This window comes from Phoca vitulina, unplaced genomic scaffold (genome assembly GCF_004348235.1).
Source record: "Phoca vitulina isolate PV1807 unplaced genomic scaffold, GSC_HSeal_1.0 scaffold89, whole genome shotgun sequence".
In the NCBI taxonomy this organism is placed as follows: domain Eukaryota; kingdom Metazoa; phylum Chordata; class Mammalia; order Carnivora; family Phocidae; genus Phoca; species Phoca vitulina.
The window spans coordinates 2,390,395-2,409,144 of NW_022589792.1; the positions used below are offsets into that span (position 1 = coordinate 2,390,395).

Here is an 18,750-nt window from a genome sequence, read left to right on the forward strand (position 1 = left end):
AGCCCGCCCAGGCGCCGGGGGCACCTCGAGGCATTGGCCCGCCCCTCCGCGCCCTGTCGGGCCGGGGGCGAAGTCCGACCCAGGCCCGCGGGCAGGCGGGGACCTGCCAGGCTGGGCCGGGCCGGGCCCGGCAGGACGCAGCCCCAGAGTAGCTGGGTGGGGCCCAGCGAGGCGGCCGTGGGGGCCTCGGGGGCGGCGGCGGGGCTGGTCGGGACTAGCCGTCCGGGGGCCCGGGCGCGCCCTGGGACCTGGCAGATACTCGGGCTCCCGGGTCCTGGCTCAGGGCCCCGGGACGGCGCTGGCCCCACCCCTTCCTGTGTCCTTATATGGGCGCGGGAGAGAGCCTCCCGGGGCCGCCCCGCCCCCAGTTCAGCCCGCGGACTCCGGCCTGTTGCCATGGCGACCAGGCCCGCTCCCCGGTGCGTCCCCCTCCGTCGGGCTAATGGAATCGTCCCCGGACTGCCAGCCTCCGCGATCGCCTGCGGGTGCCGCGGGCTGAACCATTGCTGGGAGAGGGGGTAGAGTGACTGGAGGCCTACGCGGCTGGGCGTGTTCTGCGCACCCTGGCCTTAGCCAGGGTCTCACGTCCACGTTCCTCTTCTGAGGCGCAGAACCCGACCGGACCCAGGGCGGGGCGCAGGGTCCGGTAGGATCCGAGTGACGGAGGCAGGGCCGGGCTCCTTCCCCGGGGGCTGTTGCCACACTTCCTGCCGCGGCGCTCTTTCCCCAGCTGTTTCTAAGGAAGGAGTGGGGTTGGGCGACCGCACCCCGGCCGTCGGGGTAGGTTCACGCACCAGGAGTGGACGCGGTGTAGGTCAAGCCCCGGGTCACTGGAGGAGGGCTTTGAGATGGGAGCAAAGAATACAGGCGCCTAGAAGTCACCCACAAGAGGGGGTGCCAATCATGGAAGATCCAGTAGCCCAAATCCCCAGGATCCTCAAAAAGCCCTCCTCTCAAGTCTCAACTGGAGACCCTGTGTCATTATCATCTAAGCTCTGAAGGTGTGTCCCGACACTTTTAACTCCTTCATCAGGGCCTTGCAGATGACCCCAGTGACTCCCAACCTCTAACAGTGTCCTCATCTTTTCCCCCTCCATATTTTCCCTGACTCAGTATACGCCGGTACGCTCACTTTCTACATATCTAGATTCCCCCAATTCCTTCCCCTTATGGAGGCCCTCAGTCTCTCCCATGGACTTCAGGACCCCTACTCATATCTTGCGTAATGGATCCTCCATCCCCCTCCCTTTACCCTTTTGATTTTTCCCCCTCCTCACTCTTCCTGGGTTCAGTCCCTCCAGTAAAAATTCAATCCTTTAACCCCTCTGTACTCAGGACCCCCACACAATTATTGAATCAGGTATTTCCTTACCCCTCCCTCATTAAACCCGGTTAACCCTCCTGTCTCACCTCTGTGGGGTCTCCCGGTGAATAATCAGCCCTCCAACCCCTCTCGGATACTCCAAGTCCCTCAGGCCTTTTCGTGTACACCCTGGAGACCCCCCCACCCCCACACACACATACAGACACTTGCTTTGTATCAGTTCCTCCTATCCAGGGGAATCATCGCCTTCCCTGGAGTCCCTCCCCGTGTGTCTCGGACCAGCACCCCCTTCTTCGCGCACCCCGGGGTCCCCTGAGCCCCTCCCCCTGCAGCCGCGCCGAGCCACCCAGCCCGTGGCCGCTGTTTACAAGGACACGCGCTTCCTGACAGTGACGCGAGCCGCCTCCTCCCCTTCCCCACGCTGGAGGAGGGGGGCGCGGGGGCCCGGCTCGCGCGACGGCCAATCGGAGCGCACTTCCGTAGCTGACAATAGCCGTATAAAGGCGTGTGGCTCAGGCTGAGCTGCCGGGACCTTGAGCGCGGCCAGGCCAGCATCGGAGTCAGCGGGGAGCGGGGAGCAGGGGGAAGCGACACCAGGAAAGCGAGCGCGCCAGACAGAGGCAGAAGGGCTCGAGAAGCCGCACGGAGCTTCCGCGCACAGCCGCCGGCTGGCCTCTTCCTGCCGGTGCCAGCTCCTGGGAACGCGCGTCCAGATACCCGGTCCAGCCACCGTCGCGGACAGAGCGCCGCTCGCCGCAGCGAGGCCCGGGGCGGCCCCGCAGGGACCCCCCAGACCGCCTGGGCCGCCCGGATGTGCACTAAAATGGAACAGCCCTTCTACCACGACGACTCATACGCAGCAGCGGGATACGGCCGGGCTCCGGGCGGCCTTTCTCTACACGACTACAAACTCCTGAAACCCAGCCTGGCGCTCAACCTGGCCGACCCCTACCGAAGTCTCAAAGCACCCGGGGCGCGGGGCCCAGGACCAGAGGGCAGCGGTGGCAGCAGCTACTTTTCCGGCCAGGGTTCGGACACAGGCGCGTCGCTCAAGCTTGCCTCATCGGAGCTGGAGCGCCTGATCGTCCCCAACAGCAACGGAGTGATCACGACGACACCCACGCCCCCGGGACAGTACTTTTACCCCCGCGGGGGAGGCAGCGGCGGAGGCGCGGGGGGCGCCGGGGGCGGTGTCACCGAGGAGCAGGAGGGCTTCGCCGACGGCTTTGTCAAAGCCCTGGACGACCTGCACAAGATGAACCACGTGACGCCCCCCAACGTGTCCCTGGGCGCCAGCTCGGGGCCCCCGGCTGGGCCCGGGGGCGTCTACGCCGGCCCGGAGCCTCCTCCAGTCTACACCAACCTCAGCAGCTATTCCCCAGCCTCTGCGCCCTCTGGAGGCGCCGGGGCCGCCGTCGGGACTGGGAGCTCGTACCCGACGGCCACCATCAGCTACCTCCCACACGCGCCACCCTTCGCTGGCGGCCACCCGGCACAACTGGGCCTGGGCCGAGGAGCCTCCGCCTTCAAGGAGGAACCGCAGACGGTGCCTGAGGCGCGCAGCCGCGACGCCACGCCACCGGTGTCCCCCATCAATATGGAAGACCAGGAGCGCATCAAAGTGGAGCGCAAGCGGCTGCGGAACCGGCTGGCGGCCACCAAGTGCCGGAAGCGGAAGCTGGAGCGCATCGCGCGCCTGGAGGACAAGGTGAAGACACTCAAGGCCGAGAACGCGGGGCTGTCGAGCACTGCTGGGCTCCTCCGGGAGCAGGTGGCCCAGCTCAAACAGAAGGTCATGACCCACGTCAGCAACGGCTGCCAGCTGCTGCTCGGGGTCAAGGGACACGCCTTCTGAGCGCCCCCCGTACGGACATTCCCCCAGTCTGGACGACTGGGCGCACGCCTCCCAAGGGGCGAGGGGGCAGGCGGTGGGCACCGGCCCCCGGGGCACCGCAAACCACACTGGACTCCTGCCCGCCCGCTCTGCGCCCGGTCCTTCCACCTCGACGTTTACAAGCCCCCCTTCCACGTTTTTTTGTATGTTTTTTTTTTTTTTTTTTTTTTCTGCTGGAAACAGACTCGATTCATATTGAATATAATATATTTGTGTATTTAACAGGGAGGGGAGGAGGGGGCGATCGCGGCGGAGCTGGCCCCGCCGCCTGGTACTCAAGCCCGCGGGGACACTGGGGAAGGGACCCCCGCCCCCTGCCCTCCCCCCTCTGCACAGTACTGTGGATAAGAAACACGCACTTCGTCTCTAAAGAGTTTATTTTAAGATGTGTTGTGTATGTGTGTGTTTGTTGTTCCGACTTTTTATTGAATCTATTTAAGTAAAAAAAAATGGTTCTTTATTAATTTCTGTTGTCTTTTTTTCCAAGCCGGGCGGGAGGAGGGAGGAGAATAGTGGGCTGCCCCCACCCCACTCCTGTTTGTGACTCGCTCCAGTGTTTGTGTCCTCCTCGCCAGCTCTACCTAAGTATCTTGCAGCCTCAGTCCGGGCGTCCAACCCTTCTCTTGTCCCCTGATCTCTGGGGTTGGAAGGTCCAGGGCGGGGACGCTGTCCAGCCGCCCATCACCAGGGGGCAGGATGCCTGGAGCGAGACGCGCAGTGCGCGGGCGCAGCCCCGCCCAGCAGCGCGCGCTGGGGCTTTCCCCGCTGACGCAGCGGAAGCGCTGCCCCTACATGGGCCGATTCTGTCCAGTGACGCGACGGCGGTCTCCGGGCAGATTCCGGGAATCCCCTCCCCCGCTCTGCCGGGCAGGGCTGCGGCGCCGGGAAGGGGGCCGGGATTTTCCCAGGCAGGCGGCTGCCCGGGCCCGGAAAGCCCCAGGCCTGGGTCCAGAGCATCCGCGGTGGGAGGGCCATGCTCCTGGGTCCCGGAGCCAACCCAAAGCCTGCCCCCTCGGGTTGGCGTCCGGGCCCCGCCGCGCCCACGCGCGCTCCGTCTGACCTGACCCGGGCGGGGGCTTGCTGCAGCCTTCGTCGCCGCCGCCGTGCCCCCCACCCCCGCCAGGAAGGGCGGCTCCCGCCTGCCAATTTCCCCTCCCGGGTGCCAGGTTGGGAGCAGGGCGACTGCCAGGTCTGGTCCTGCCGGGGCGGCTGCTTGGGCCGCCGGGCGCCGTCACCGCCCTCTCGTGGGACGCCCGCCCCCGCAACTGGGGCTGGTGGGAGGGCGGCTGGTGCTCCCGGAAGGGGTCTAGCTGGCTTCGGAGCTGGAAGCCCCCAGAACAGCAGAGAAAAACACACGCTGAGAAACCGCACGGGTGGGGTGGGCAGAACAAATTCATTAATTCATTTATGAAATGCTGAACAACCTAGCCCAGGAGACACTGCCTGGACCATGGCAGACAGACAATAAACAAACAAACATGATTTGGAGATGGTGGTAAGTGCTAGCAAGAGAAAAAAAGAGGTCCAAGTGGTAGTGATGGGGCAGGGGAGGTGAGCTGCTTTGGAGAATGGATTGGAAACGTGGACCTTTAATGATGCGACTTTTCAGATTTAAAGACAGGCTCTGAGAAAACAACGTTCTGGGCAAGAGGGAACAGTACATGCAAAGTTCCTGTGGCCAGAACAAGATCAGCTTGTTAAAGAATAGCAAGATACCAGTGTGTGCCTGGATTCGAGTGAACCAAGAGTGGGTAGATGAGGTCAGGGAAGGCCACGGAGGGCCTTGGGGAAGGAGTGTAGATAAAATTCCAAGGCCCACATGAGTGTTTTGGAGGGTTATTAGGCTGGATAGCAATATTAATAATGGGCCTATGGATTAAATGAACATGTCAGTCCTGTGGAAGGAAATGGGGGCTCAGAGTGGCAAAACCACTTGCCTGAACATGCACAGCATCAAACTGTACTCCTGGGGACACTCTGGCTCCTAACATCTGCCTCCCAGCCTGACCCTCACCCTTCCACCCCAGGGGCAGGTGGGCAGCCCTTCCAACCTAGAGTGGGTCAGAGCTTGCAGCAGGGACTGTGCATGTAGCTCAAGCTCTTGGTTCTGCTCTTAGGACTGGGTCCCCACCCTCTTCTTCCAGCCCCCGGGACCAATCCTAATAACCATTAACTGGGCCCAAGCTTCACATACTGTATTTAATGTGCGTGGTGACGTGAGTTAGTTGTCTTTATTCTCATTTGACTGTTGAAGAGACAATCACAGGGAAAATCACAGCTCTTGAATGGCATTTGAACACAGCCTGGCTGATGGCAAAGTGTGGGTGCTGTCCTGGGTGGCCAGGTTTTAGGACATAGGGCATCCTGGGGCTTGCTCCCAGCAAGGGGCCAACAGCCTACCCTACCTCCCCCCCCCCCCCACCCCCCCCCTCCCCCCACGGAAAGCACCCTCTGGCCAAGGAGAGGAAGCAGTGAGCATGAGGTAAGGCTCCCACCTTGTGGTGAAGATAAGTAACTACAGCGTCAGTTTCCCAGGGAGAAAGGGCAGAGGTGGCAAGGACACCAGGAGAGACCACACCGATGCAGACTCATGTCTGTCCTAATACTTTATTGGTCACCTCTAGGCCTGTGCCCAGCTAGATGGGTCCAGGGAGGGGCTCACCATTTACCAGCTCCCAGCTGGGAGAATGAGAAGGCCTTGGCCAAGCCCTCCAGGTTCACAGACTACGGAGTTTAAAGGGGCAAGTCTGGCCTTTCCTGGGTCACCATGGGGTATCCAGGTAGAGGTGGAGGTGGAGGCCAACAGCCCAAGCTTCCCACCTATCTGCAGTCTAGTTGTGTTTGGAGAAGTATTCCTTGCTGTCATCCACATTAGGCTTGATTGTGTCACCGCCTGGCTTCCAGCCAGCAGGACAGACTGTGGGAAGACACAGGGATGCACATTTGAGGCTAGAGCTACATCTTCAAGGTAGGGCAGTTATGAGGGGATGAACAGAGGCAAAGACCCGGAGTGGCAGAAAAAAAAAGCCCAGAGCCAAGTGGTACAGCCCCAAGGCCATATAGCACATTGGGAAAAGCCCTCCAAGCCCAGCTACAGGATGTTCTGGCTGACATTTTTATTTCTTTTTGACCACCCCCACACCGTTTTTTAAAGATTTATTTATTTATTTGAGGGGCGCCTGGGTGGCTCAGTCGTTAAGTGTCTGCCTTCGGCTCAGGTCATCATCCCGGGGTCCTGGGATTGAGCCCCGCATTGGGCTCCCTGCTCCGCGGGAAGCCTGCTTCTCCCTCTCCCACTCCCCCTGCTTGTGTTCCCTCTCTCACTGTGTCTCTCTCGGTCAAATAAATAAATAAAATCTTTTAAAAAAATATTTATTTATTTATTTGGAGAGAGCATGAGCACAAGAGTGTGGAAGTGGGGGGGGGGCAGAGGGAGAGGAACAGAAAATCCTCCAGTAGGCTCCCCACTGAGTGTGGAGCCTGACAAGGGGCTGGATCCCAGGACCCAGAGACCATAACCTGAGCCAAAACCAAGAGTCCGATGCTTAACTGACTGAGCCACCCAGGCACCCTCCCCCCTTTTAAAAAGATTACTTTCTTCCTGCCCCCGGGGGGTGGGGGGAGTGGGGGAAGCGGCAGAGGGGGAGAATCTCCAGCAGACTCCTTGCTAAGCACAGAGCCCAACCTCACAACCCTGAGATCATGACCCGAGCTGAAACCAAGAGTCAGATGCTTAACCGACTGAGCCATCCTAGTGCCCCTCTTTTTGACCCCTTTAATCCTGCTTCTCCGTCAGCCATAGACCCACCGGACATCGAGGGTCTGTGATCAGGCTGTGTCCTCCACAGGAGAAGGTACTCTGATCCAACTAATATTATTCAAGCTTGACTTGGTACATGCCTTCTCAAATATCTTCTATAGATCTGTTATCTCCCAGCTCCCCACCCTCATATTGGGGTATCTCCCCCACCAGACTAGAAAAGTCCTGCGGATGAGGCCCTGAACTGAATCTTCTTTGGGGCCCTCCCATCCATCCCACACAAGTGATAGAGCAGGCAGTCAATGTCTGCATGAGGGCTGAGTATGTACCCACAGCTGAACCCAGGTGAACGTGTGTGGCTGCTCACCTTCCCCATGCTCATCCGTGTACTGGAAGGCCTGGACCAGCCGCAGAACTTCGTCCACAGAGCGCCCCACAGGCAAATCATTGACAGTGATCTGGCGAAGGACACCCTTGCCATCGATGATAAAGAGGCCCCTGAAGATATCAGGGTTCATGGTGAGGAGCTGGGAGTTCCCATTGCCAGAGCCGGGGAGGGAGTATCAACTCCCTACCGGCCACAGGGCTGGGGGCAGGGAAGACAGTGCCCAAGCATTGTCCCCTTATCCTGAGGATTGGGGGCTCCCTGAGGGCCCCACAGTACCTGTAGGCAATGCCCTCATCTTTCTTCAGCACACCATAATCTTCGGACAAACTTCTGGTTACATCGGCCAGCAAGGGGATGTTCAGGGGGCCCAGGCCTCCTTCCTTCCTGGGAGTGTTGATCCTAGGAGTGGAAGAGACAAGTCTGGGACCCAAGATGCTGATACAGCAGGGTCCTCACCCTGGGGGCCTGGGTGTGATAAAGGCTGAAGAGGGGGTGCTGCAGCTGAGAGATAAGGGGCTTTAGAGCAAGGTTCTAGGATCCCCACCCACCCCACCCTGAAGAGCGTATAGGGGCTCTTTCCCGCAGCTGGGAAGACTAAGCCGAGGCTCCAGGTCCAGCAAAGGGTGTTCACATATGCCGGTGACCTCCCACATCTTGGGGCAGAAAGCCTGCCTCAGAGTCCCCATCCTCCTCTCTCCAGCTCTGTGTGTTGGGGCCCAGCCCTTCATTGTCTAGAACTGGAGTTTCCACCTTCTTGAAATAGTTATTGGAAGGGAGGTTATGTTGCCCTAAGTGAGAGAAGGCATCTCCAACTCTCTGGGCCCAGCAACTAGTTTTCAAATGCTAATTACTGCCATCATCATTAAGGACTTGGGCGTCCTTAATTTTATTATTTTCAAGATGGGGAAAGGGAGGCCCAGATGTTGAGCAACAGCCGCAAGAACACATAGCTCGGATCCTATGGAGGACGTGGGCTTGGCTGCATCCTCCCTCCCTGCTAGTCCCCGCTCATACCAAGCCAGGTGGGTGAACTGAGAGTCGACAGAGACCCCCAGCACCTCACAGCCCAGCTTGCGGAAGTCCTCGGCACGCTCGCTGAAAGCGATGATCTCCGTGGGGCAGACAAAGGTGAAGTCCAGCGGGTAGAAAAAGAGGACCAAGTATTTCCCTGCGGGAGGGAGCGGGCATAGACAAGGAGTTAGGCCTCTGATGTCTGGGCCCCACCCCCAACTGGGCCCACTCTCGGCCGCCCTCACCTTTGTAGTCGCAAAGCTTCACCTCCTTGAAGGCGCCGTCCACCACGGCGGTGGCCTGGAACGGCGGGGCGGGCTTTCCGATGTGCGCCTTGCCAGAGGCCATGACTGAAAGCTGAGACCCCCGGCCCGGTCAGTGCGCCCGGGAAGACCCTTTGTCCTGCCTTCCCAAGGTCACGCTGCGTGCTGGGCCCGGTGACCGAGGAAGAGAGGCAGAGGGCGCAGCACTACCCCACACCCTCCCGGGTACCCGGTCTGCGCGGCCTTGAGACTGCAGGAGACCCGTCCCCCTGACCAGCAAAAGCGGCCCGGCTGCAGCCGCCGGGGACCCCCCATTAGCGTGTCGGCCTGAGGGCCCTGGCGCAAGCCCACCGCTCCAGGAGGAGAGCCCGCGAGCAGGGGGCGGGGAGCTCGGCGATGCGGCCTGTACTGCATGCAAGGCCAAGGCCTCGGTTTCCCCCTGCAAGGACAAAGGCGGCCACTACGGCGGGCGGAAAACAAAGGCTGCAGCGCTGAGGTCTGGACCCGGCCGGAGCTGCTCCAAGGGGGCTCCACCAGAGCCCGGTGCCCTCCAGGTGTCCATACCTGCGTGGGCAAGGCGGCACGCACAGACCAGCACACGCACGAACTCGCGTTCTCAGCACCAAGCGCGCCCTGGGCCTGGGTGCCTTTTATGCGCGGCACGAACCATGACGCATAGGGCGGCGGGGGGGTGGGCGGACGAGTGAGCGGTCGGGTCCACTGCAACCGCAGGGGGGGGGGTGTGGGGAGCGAAGCAGGCCCGGTCCACGCGCCTGCAAGCGGCGGGAGGAGTCGCGGAGTCGCGGGCCCCGACCACCGCCTCCGCTGGTGGGGGTAGTGCGGCACCACATACCCCGCGAGGAGCTCCTCCTCGGAGCGCGCCCGGGTCGGTTGGAGTCCGGCATGGCCGGGAGCCCGGCGGACTTACTGCTGCTGCCTCTGATTCTCCTGCTGCTGGGGACCCCTGCCCAGGTCTCCCGCGACTACCATTACTTTGGCGAGAAGAGCGGAGGCGACACCTGGGAGGAACTGCGGCTGCAGCATCAGGAGAAAGGTAACCGCACGCCGCGGGTGTGATGGTGCGGAAAGGTGCCCCATTGCCCCACTTCAACAGCTGGCTGCAAACACGCCCTCCTCCAGGGACTTCAGACCTCTCCCCATCTGCGCCCTGGCGTGGCCCCCTTGGGCTGGTTACTTTTCTCTGAGGCTCAGTTTTCTTATCTGTAAATTGAAATAGAGACCGACTTTAAGCCTCTCCCAGGGGAAGAGTGGACATGGGTCGGCAATAAACCCCCAAGCAGACACATCCATAAACTCATGGATGTGTGCTAGGAAGGGTGGAGATAGAGAAAGGAGGGGACGGGTAAACGTCTGAAGTCAGAGAAGGCCGGGCTGAAGAGGATGGGTAACCAATGCAGCAGGAATCCAGCAAAAGCCCCAAATGCAAAGATTTAGGGAGAAGAATGTGCCAGGGAATGGGAACAGCAAGTGCCAAAGCCAAAGGGCTGGACGGAGGAAAAAAAAGAATCCAGTGTTGTCTGGCTGAGGCTTGGTAAGGCATGAAGTGTTAGGACTTTGTGAGCTGCAGAGTTGGGGTAAGACCTGTTTCCTAGGGGCATAGGGAGGAGTCCATAAAAAAGCATTGTAAAGAGCCCCTGATAAGCACTCAGAAGGTTGTAGCTGCTTGAAAAGTGGCCATAATAATTGCTTTTGTACTACATGCCAGCACATCGCCAGAGGCTTTCAGTACCTTCGTTCTATTACGCCAGTTATGTCACTTAATTTACCACCTGCAGCCCTGCTAGTTAGGTGACACTATGCCTACTGAACAGGCCCATCATCACACCCCTGAAGACAGGAGTCAGCTTCAGATCGTGGGCACCCAGCGTGTTGTATCACACTTCCAACTGGACAGGCTAGCACTGGTGGGAAGTGTCAGTTTGCAGTTCCTCTGGGTCACACACCAGATGTATGAGCTCAAAGGGTGGCTTGCTTTCTATAGGTCTCAGTTTCCCCACCTTGGAATGATGGGGAAATTACATGAGATAATCTATGGGGGGGGGTGCCTGGCACAGAGGCAGAGCCCAGCAAACAGGAGATGTTGTTGTTAGTGTCTTTATCCTCCTCCCTTCCTAGAGGAGGGCACAGGGGGTAGGGTCCCCCCTACCTGGCCCTCCATCCCTAGACGTGGAGGACTCGATCCTTGGCCCGTGGGGAAAGTGGCGCTGTTTCTGCGACCTGGGCAAGCAGGAGCGCAGCCGCGAGGTCCTGGGCACAGCGCCGGGCCCGGTGTTCATGGACCGCGAGAATCTGGTGCAGGTGCGGCCCTGCAGGCAACAGGATTGTTCATCCTGCAAACCAACCGATTGCGACTGGAGGCCCTGAACCCGGGTGAGAGACAAACGCAGAGGAGGCGGGCCTAGGGCGGGCTGTCAAGTCCGGTGTTGAGAGTCCCCAGGGTGGGCGGGGAGAGGGGAAGGGCCGCGGGTGGGGGCGGGTGCGAGGAGGGCCTTTAGGGCTGAGGCTAGAAGATGGTGGAGAGGGGAGAGCTGAGTCAGGAGCCGTGAGCCCCCTTTGACATCCGGGGAGAAAGGAAGAAAGATGGTGAGGGGCAGGGAGGGGGAATCAGAGATGGAGGAACTGTGACCTTGAAGAAGGGGTATGAGCCTGATGCGGGTCAGACACCTACAGGCTGAGGACGTGAGCCCCGCTGAGACTCGAGAATTGAGGGACATGAACCCTGAACTGGGGGGAATGGCCCCGCCTGGTGGGCGCAGGCTCTTAGCAGAAGTCTGTTGAGATCTGGGATCACAGTTGGGAGGAGGTGGGTGGGGGAGGCTTAGCCCCAGTTAGAGGTTAGGAAGCGGGGGGGAGGGGCGAGGGCCCGGGTGAGGTACCGAGAGGGAGAGAGAGAGAGTTGGACCCCAAATCTGAAGGCCTGAGCTCAGTGGAAGTAGGAGTACCTAGTCCAGAGGGCTTAGATTGTGTGGAGTGGCAGGGACACGGAGTACAAATAGCCAGCATCCAGAGGGACAGGGATCCAGTGATGTGGACACTGGCAGTATTCTGGCAATATAGTGGTATTTGACCTTCAAGTTCCCGACTGGGCCAAGTTCTCCAAGGCCTGCGTCAGTTTCCCGTTTATTTCCCTATCCTCTTACCAGCCCTGACGGGCGGGGCGTCAGGGACTCCGGGGCGGAGCTTGGAAAGCGACTCCGCCCACCCCGTGCCCCCAAGGAAGAGCTCGGCTGTCGGCCTTGGGAACTACAATTCCCAGGAAGCCATACGGCAGGAGCTTCGGTGGCGCCTGCGCAAACGTCAACGGCGGCAGGAGCGTCGGGGGAGTGTCCTGGGCACCGATTGGTCGGGAGTGAGAGCCGTTTCCGGGCCCGCGGAAAACGCGCGCCTGGACCTGAGCCTGCAGACCTCGTTCTTGCTGCGGGTGGCGGCTGCAGAGGCGGCATGGATCTTGGCGAGCTGGACAGAGACAGCACGGGCCGCTGTCGCCTGAACTCGCCTGTGCCCGCGGTGTGCCGCAAGGAGCCCTGCGTCCTGGGCGTCGATGAAGCGGGCCGGGGCCCGGTGCTGGGTGCGCCTCCGGGACTGGGCTGGGGGAGGGGCGTGATAAGGGGAACGCAGGTTGCACTGGAACGGGAGCTGGGATTGTACCCTACCCGGGGAGGGGGGGGTCATAGTGGCGATGACACCGAAGAAAGCGGTGATTATGGAATAGGGATAGCGGTTTTCACTGGCTCACTGGTTGGACCCCCGCTTCTCCAGGCCCCATGGTCTACGCCATCTGTTATTGCCCCCTCTCACGCCTGGCACATCTGGAGGCCCTGAAAGTGGCAGGTGAGCTGGAGTTGTGAGTCTCGTGAGGGGGTTCCTGGGCGTGTGCAGGGGCGGGTGCAAACTGGAGGGGGAGAACAGGAGCTGGGAGAACTAGTCGCTCCCCTTCTTTCCCAACCCTCCTCCCAGACTCAAAGACCCTATCGGAGAGCGAGCGGGACAGGCTCTTTGTGAAAATGGAGGAGGACGGGGACTTTGTGGGCTGGGCATTGGACGTGCTGTCTCCAAACCTCATCTCTACCAGCATGCTTGGGCGGTGAGGGGCCTCCCGGAGGGGCCAGGGTGGAGGGGCAGCCAGCATGGGCTGGAAGGGATCCGTATCTGGATCGGGGTTGACTGGGTTGTCTCCCACTGCAGGGTCAAGTACAACCTGAATTCCCTATCCCATGATACAGCCACTGGGCTGGTGCAATATGCCTTGGATCAGGGTGTGAAAGTTGCCCAGGTGAGCTGACTGTTGGGTTGCGCATGTTTGATTACCTCAGGGTAAAATGGAGGTATACAAGTGCAGTGGGTGATTCAAGGTCAGACATGCCTGGGTTACCTCAGGAGTATATGTTGCTGCCTTTGACATTTTACTACTTTTTCTACCCTAAATGTGTGCCCCACCCTGGACCAAGGAGGAGCCCCCAGCTCCACTCTCATTTAATTTATCTCTGTATTCTAAAGGCTCAGAGTCCAGAACAAATCCGCATCTGTCCACCTGCCCAAAGCCTCTGTGCTAGCCCAGGGCACCCTCCTCTCCTGGATTCCTGCCCCATCCTCCCCCCACTTGGAGGCCTGTTCTTTACAGTCTGCTCCTCATGCAGCAGATAGTCATCTTCTTCTTCTTTTTTTTTTTTTTTAAAGATTTTATTTATTTATTTGACAGAGAGAGACAACGAGAGAGGGAACACAAGCAGGGGGAGTGGGAGAGGGAGAAGCAGGCTTCCCGCTAAGCAGGGAGCCTGATGCGGGGCTCGATCCCAGGACCCTGGGATCATGATCTGAGCCGAAGGCAGACACTTAACGACTGAGCCACCCAGGCGCCCCCAGATAGTCATCTGAGTCATAGATCTCAACATTTAACTTTTTGATTTCAGTAAAAATTAAACCTGGGAAGTTCAGTGTCAAGTGGAAGAGAGAGAGTGAGATTAAATTACCAGAGGGAAATATAAGTTGGCATTGCATCCAGTACTCTGCAGCAAAGAACAGGCTGTTGTGAGAGAATAGCAAGGATAAATACACTTGAGATAGGGAACGAACAAGGCCGACCTTGCTGGGGAGATGGCTGAGGTCCTGGACTGGAACGTAGCATTGAAGGTGCAGTACTGGAGCAGACAGACAAGAGCTCTGCCCTCTGGGGTTCATGGCCAAGTCAGGGGACACAGATGGTCAGCTGGTAAGCAGATGACAAAGGTGATTTCTGAGGATAACAGCAGTGGAGATCATGATCATGGATCTCCTCTCTCTACTCCAGCCATGAGGCCTCCCTGCTGCTGTATAGCATACTCGGCATGGTCCCACCTCAGGGCCTTTGCACTGGCTCTTCCTTCTGTCAAGAATCCTCTTTCTGAGATCTCCCCATGACTCATTCCCTCATCTCTTTCAGGCCTTTATTCAGATGTCACCACCTCAGAGTGACCTCTCCGAATCTCTCCCACCACTGTTTAAAATGATAACCCCTCCCGGGGCACCTTGCTGCCTCAGTCAGTAGAGCATGGGACTCTTGATCTCAGGGTCGTGAGTTCAAGCCCCGCGTGGGGCATAGAGCTTACTTAAAAAAACAAGTAGAGAAGAAATAAAATAATAATCCGTCCCGACTTTTCCCTGTCCTTTATTATTTATCCTGTTTTTTGTCTGTGGCCCTCACCAGGGTATCCACTCCAGGAAGACAGAGATTTTTGTCTGGTGTGTTTACTGCCATATTCCTGGCATCTGGTGTAGCCATGGTATGCTTAGGTGCTCAGTGAGTGTAGAATGGATTCAACTTGATCAGGGACAGCCTCTTTTGGAGGGGACTTTTTTTTTTTTTTTTTTTTTTTTTTTTTAGTAATCTCTACACCCAGTGTGGGGCTCAAGTCCATGACCTCAAGATCAGGAGTCGCACGCTCTGCCAGTTGAGCCAGCCAGGTGCCCCTGGAGAGGACTTTGGACAGAGATGCCCGAGAAAGCTGCACCCTAGGGATGAGCTGAGAGAAGAATATTCCAGGCACAGGAATAGCATGTGTAAATGCTGGGAGGCTGGATCACTTACACAGTTGTTTCTCCAGATGTCTGCTGAATGAATACATTTCTGTCACCATGCAGGTATTTGTGGACACTGTGGGGCCACCAGAGACTTACCAGGAGCGGCTGCAGGAGCGGTTTCCCGGCATTGAGGTGACAGTCAAGGCCAAGGCAGATGCCCTCTACCCTGTGGTCAGCGCTGCGAGTATCTGTGCCAAGGTTGGGCTCCTGCTGGCTGTGGCCAGCTCCTAGCGTCCCTCTGGGCAGGAGGCAGGCGTGCCTGCTTCCAGGGAGGGAGATCCCAAGTTTGTATCTTGCCCACAGGTGGCCCGTGACCAGGCTGTAAAGAACTGGCACTTTGTGGAAAAACTGCAGGACCTGGATGCTGATTATGGCTCTGGTTACCCCAATGGTGAGCAGATTGGAGCCGCCCTGAGACAGTGGTATTGGCAGTAACACTGACAAGGGAGGCCTGAGCGCGCTTCTACGGTTTTCTGCGTTGCACTCATCCCGCTCCACAGTGGAAGAGCCTGAGGCTCAGACGGGGAGCCACTTGCTATGGCCAGCCTGTGGCAGAGCTGGATTCCAGCGGGCAGGCTCTCTCCTCCCTTCCCTCTCCCTCTCTCCTGTCTCTGGAGCCCCAGTGAGGGCCTGACACCCTTGGTGGGCATCTGTTTGTTAAGGGGCAGGGGCGAGGGGTGCCAGCTGATGTCCAGTAGCCCCAGCTTAAATCTATTGTTTTCTTCCCAGTTATGAGGCTCACTCTCCTTGTCTGTGTGGTAGGTGATCATGTGCCCACCCCCCGCCATGAGTAGATTTCTTTTCTTTTCTTTTTTTTTTTTTAAAGATTTTATTTATTTATTTGACAGAGAGAGACACAGCGAGAGAGGGAACACAAGCAGGGGGAGAGGGAGAGGGAGAAGCAGGCTTCCTGCGGAGCAGAGAGCCTGATGCGGGGCTCGATCTCAGGACCCTGGGATCATGACCTGAGCCGAAGGCAGATGCTTAACCAACTGAGCCACCCAGGCGTCCCCATGAGTAGATTTCAAGAGTCAGTAGCTGGGTTCAAGGAACCCTCTGGTCCTTCTGAGGCCCAGGGAGGGATGGGCAGTTGGGTGGGGAGACACAGCAAGTCTGTGATTGGAACTTAGGTGAGGCCAAAGTAAGGAAACCAGGTCCAGGCCAAAGACAGTTTGGGTCGCATTTAGTGCTTACTGAGGGCCTGGGGATATAGCCATGAGCAAGGTCAACAGGGACCTCCCTGTCCCCACTGGGCTTCTAGTTTTGGGGGGGATTTTGGGCAGTAACACCATGGTCCACAGATGCTCATTTAATGACCGTTGTCCTTGAGGGGGTGAAAGGATGTTTCAGAGGCAGTCTCCCCTAAACTACCTTGAGCACCTGTTGGCAGTTGGAGCAGGGAGCTGCCTGGGCAAAGGTTCTGAGGCAGGAATGGGCCTCAAACAGTGGGAGGGGCCTCCGGTACTCTGGCGGCTGGAGATGAGGTAGTGGGACCTCAGGTGCCAGGCTGAGGAACTCGGACATTGTGTCAGGGCTCAGGGACCATCACCACTGCCCACCCCACCCTTCCCATCCCTCAGATCCCAAGACAAAAGCGTGGTTGAGGAAGCACGTGGAGCCTGTGTTCGGCTTCCCCCAGTTTGTCCGGTTCAGCTGGCGCACGGCCCAGAGCATCCTGGAGAAGGAGGCAGAAGGCGTTCTGTGGTGGGTGTCCTGGAGGTGCTGTGAGGAGAGAGGGAAGGAGGCCAGGGTTCAGCCCTCCCTGGGAATACCTCCCCCCCAACACCCCGAAGTGGCCAGTATCACCACCTCTCCCACAGGGAGGACTCGCCGACAGGGGATCAGGAGGGATCTGGGAGGATCATGTCCTACTTCAGCAAAGGCCCCCGAACCCACCCCCACCTCCCGCACCGGTACTTCCAGGAGCGAGGCCTGGAGTCAGCCACCACCTTCTAGGAGCCAGCCTGTTCTCCCTTTATGTGCCTCCCTCCCCCCCCCCCCCCCGCCCCCCTTTTGTGATTAAAAGTTGTTTACTGAAAGCTAAGCATTTGGTTGTACTTTGCGGTGGAAGCAGGTTGGGAGGGTGCTCTGCAGCTGGACCCGGCTACAGACTTTCCGAACCGAAACAGGATGGGCCCTGGCTGATTTTATTTTATTTTATATTTTTATTTGATTTCACTTTTTAAAGATTTATTTATTTATTTTAGAGAGGGTGAATGTGTGCATGGAGCGAGGGCAGGGAGAGGCAGAGGGAGATACAGAATCTCAGGCAGACTTCCATGCTGAGCCTGAAGCCCGACACTGAAATCACAACCTGAGCTGAAACCAAGAGTCGGACCTTTAATTGACTGTGCCACCCAGGTGCCCTTATTTAATTTTTTAAATGCATAATATATTTGTAGGATGCAGAATTAGGAGGGAGGACATTGAGAAGCCTCCCTCCCACTGTGCTCCCAGATCACTAGTGGGCTTACCAAGGTGTCTGTCTCTTCAGGCTGCTATGACAAAATAACACAGCCCGGGTGGTTTATAAACAACAGACATTTATTACAGTTCTGGGGGCCGGAAGTCCAAGATCACAGTTGCCTGCATGGTCAAGTTATGGTGAGGACCCTTTTCCAGGCTGTAGACTGCCAACTTCTCACTGTGTGCTCACATGGTGGAAGGGGCAGGGAACCTTCTCTAGGTCCGTTTTATAAGAGCACTAATCCCTTTCTTGACCTAATCACCTCTTAATACCGTTATCTGTGGGAATTAGGATATCAACATGAACCTCGGGGAAACACAGATATTCAGGCTACAGCAGGTAACTTTTACATCCTTCTGGAGATAGCCTGGCATGTTACAAAATATATGTGCGGATACTTTCCTGAAGTTTGTTTTTGTTTTAGGAATGGAAACAAACTCTAGCCTAGATAGTGCACATTCATTACTCTTCACTGCATCTTGGAGGTAATTCCAAATGGGTGCCTAAAGACCTTCCTCGTTCCCTTTCTAGCTACAGAGTCCTCGGCGTGACTGTCCTGTGGTTTTTTTAACGCTTCTTAAGAGACATTGAGTTGTCGCCCAGCTTGCCGTTACATTGGAGAATGACTGGAGTGGGCCATCATTTCTCATGCAGTTTTGTCTGTAGGAAAGTTCCCGGAGGTGGGCTTGCTGGGTTAGAGGATCTATGTGGTTTGTAATTTGGAGAGAGATTCCCGAATTCCTCTCTGTGAAGACTTGTACTCCACGGCACTCCTACCAGCAATGTAAGTAAGCACTTCCTTCCCGCACAGCCTTGCCAGTAGCAACATAGGTTTATCTCACTCTGAGAAGGTTGGAAGTCAGGTGGCTCAACATCAGGGACACCATTTTTTTAAAAAAAGATTATTATTTTTTTATTTTAGAGAGAGCGAGCATGGGAGGAGGGGAGGGGCAGAGGGAGAAGGAGAGAAAATCTCAAGCAGACTCTGCACTGAGCACAGTGCCTGACTCGGGGCTTGATCCCATGACCCCAAGATCATGACCTGAGCCAAAAGCAAGAGTGGGATGCTTGGGGCACCTGGGCGGCTCAGTTGGTTAAGCAACTGCCTTTGGCTTGGGTCATGATCTCAGGGTCCTGGGATCGAGCCCCACGTCGGGCTCCCTGCTCGGCGGGAGGCCTGCTTCTCCCTCTCCCATTCTCCCTGCTTGTGTTCCCTCTCTCGCTGTCTCTCTGTCAAATAAATGAATAGAATCTTTAAAAAAAAAAAAAAAAAAGTCAGATGCTTAACCAACTGAGCCACCCAGGCACCCCTCAAGGACACTATTTTTTAAATTCATCTTCTCTTTTGCCATTTTTGATGTTTTTTTTTGCCTCTCATGGTCCCACTATGGCTGCCACAGTTCCAGACATCACATCTCAACCTCCAAAGGCCTCATCCCCAAGCAGCTGCCCTGTCACTTCCTGGCTGAAAGTAGGACATATCTATGCCCAAAGCAATCCCTGTCAGGGGGAAGGGAATATCGGGTAAAAAGTTAAGAACTGGTACCTGGGGGTGGGAGAGACCC

At 57.6% G+C, this 18,750-nt stretch overlaps 3 protein-coding genes across 4 annotated transcripts; 2 read left to right on the top strand and 1 right to left on the bottom strand.

The window, feature by feature from the left end:
- The first annotated feature begins 1,825 nt into the window (after positions 1-1,825).
- Positions 1,826-3,682, top strand: JUNB (JunB proto-oncogene, AP-1 transcription factor subunit). The gene has a single exon (XM_032395989.1). It carries the CDS (start codon positions 2,136-2,138, stop codon positions 3,177-3,179), a length of 1,044 nt encoding a protein of 347 aa, XP_032251880.1. The 5' UTR covers positions 1,826-2,135; the 3' UTR covers positions 3,180-3,682.
- A 2,124-nt stretch (positions 3,683-5,806) lies between these two features.
- Positions 5,807-9,315, bottom strand: PRDX2 (peroxiredoxin 2). Its single transcript, XM_032396076.1, has 6 exons — positions 9,205-9,315; positions 8,623-8,734; positions 8,381-8,534; positions 7,643-7,765; positions 7,346-7,476; positions 5,807-6,135 (listed from the first exon to the last, which is right to left on the bottom strand). Exons 2-6 carry the CDS (start codon positions 8,723-8,725, stop codon positions 6,050-6,052), a joined length of 597 nt encoding a protein of 198 aa, XP_032251967.1. The 5' UTR covers positions 8,726-8,734; positions 9,205-9,315; the 3' UTR covers positions 5,807-6,049.
- Positions 9,316-9,448: 133 nt separating this feature from the next.
- RNASEH2A (ribonuclease H2 subunit A) lies at positions 9,449-16,716 on the top strand. 2 transcript variants are annotated; one of them, XM_032396074.1, is made up of 10 exons: positions 9,593-9,694; positions 10,826-11,031; positions 11,805-12,229; positions 12,421-12,492; positions 12,619-12,745; positions 12,847-12,934; positions 14,779-14,916; positions 15,022-15,109; positions 16,299-16,422; positions 16,539-16,716. In XM_032396074.1, the coding sequence occupies exons 3-10, from the start codon at positions 12,103-12,105 to the stop codon at positions 16,672-16,674; spliced, it is 900 nt and encodes a 299-aa protein (XP_032251965.1). In that variant the 5' UTR covers positions 9,593-9,694; positions 10,826-11,031; positions 11,805-12,102; the 3' UTR covers positions 16,675-16,716. The 2 variants fall into 2 exon arrangements, with proteins under 2 accessions (XP_032251966.1, XP_032251965.1); XM_032396075.1 differs by lacking the exons at positions 12,421-12,492; positions 12,619-12,745; positions 12,847-12,934; ... (2 more) ...; positions 16,299-16,422; positions 16,539-16,716 and having other exon boundaries at positions 9,449-9,694; positions 10,777-11,031; positions 11,805-12,197.
- Positions 16,717-18,750: the final 2,034 nt, after the last annotated feature.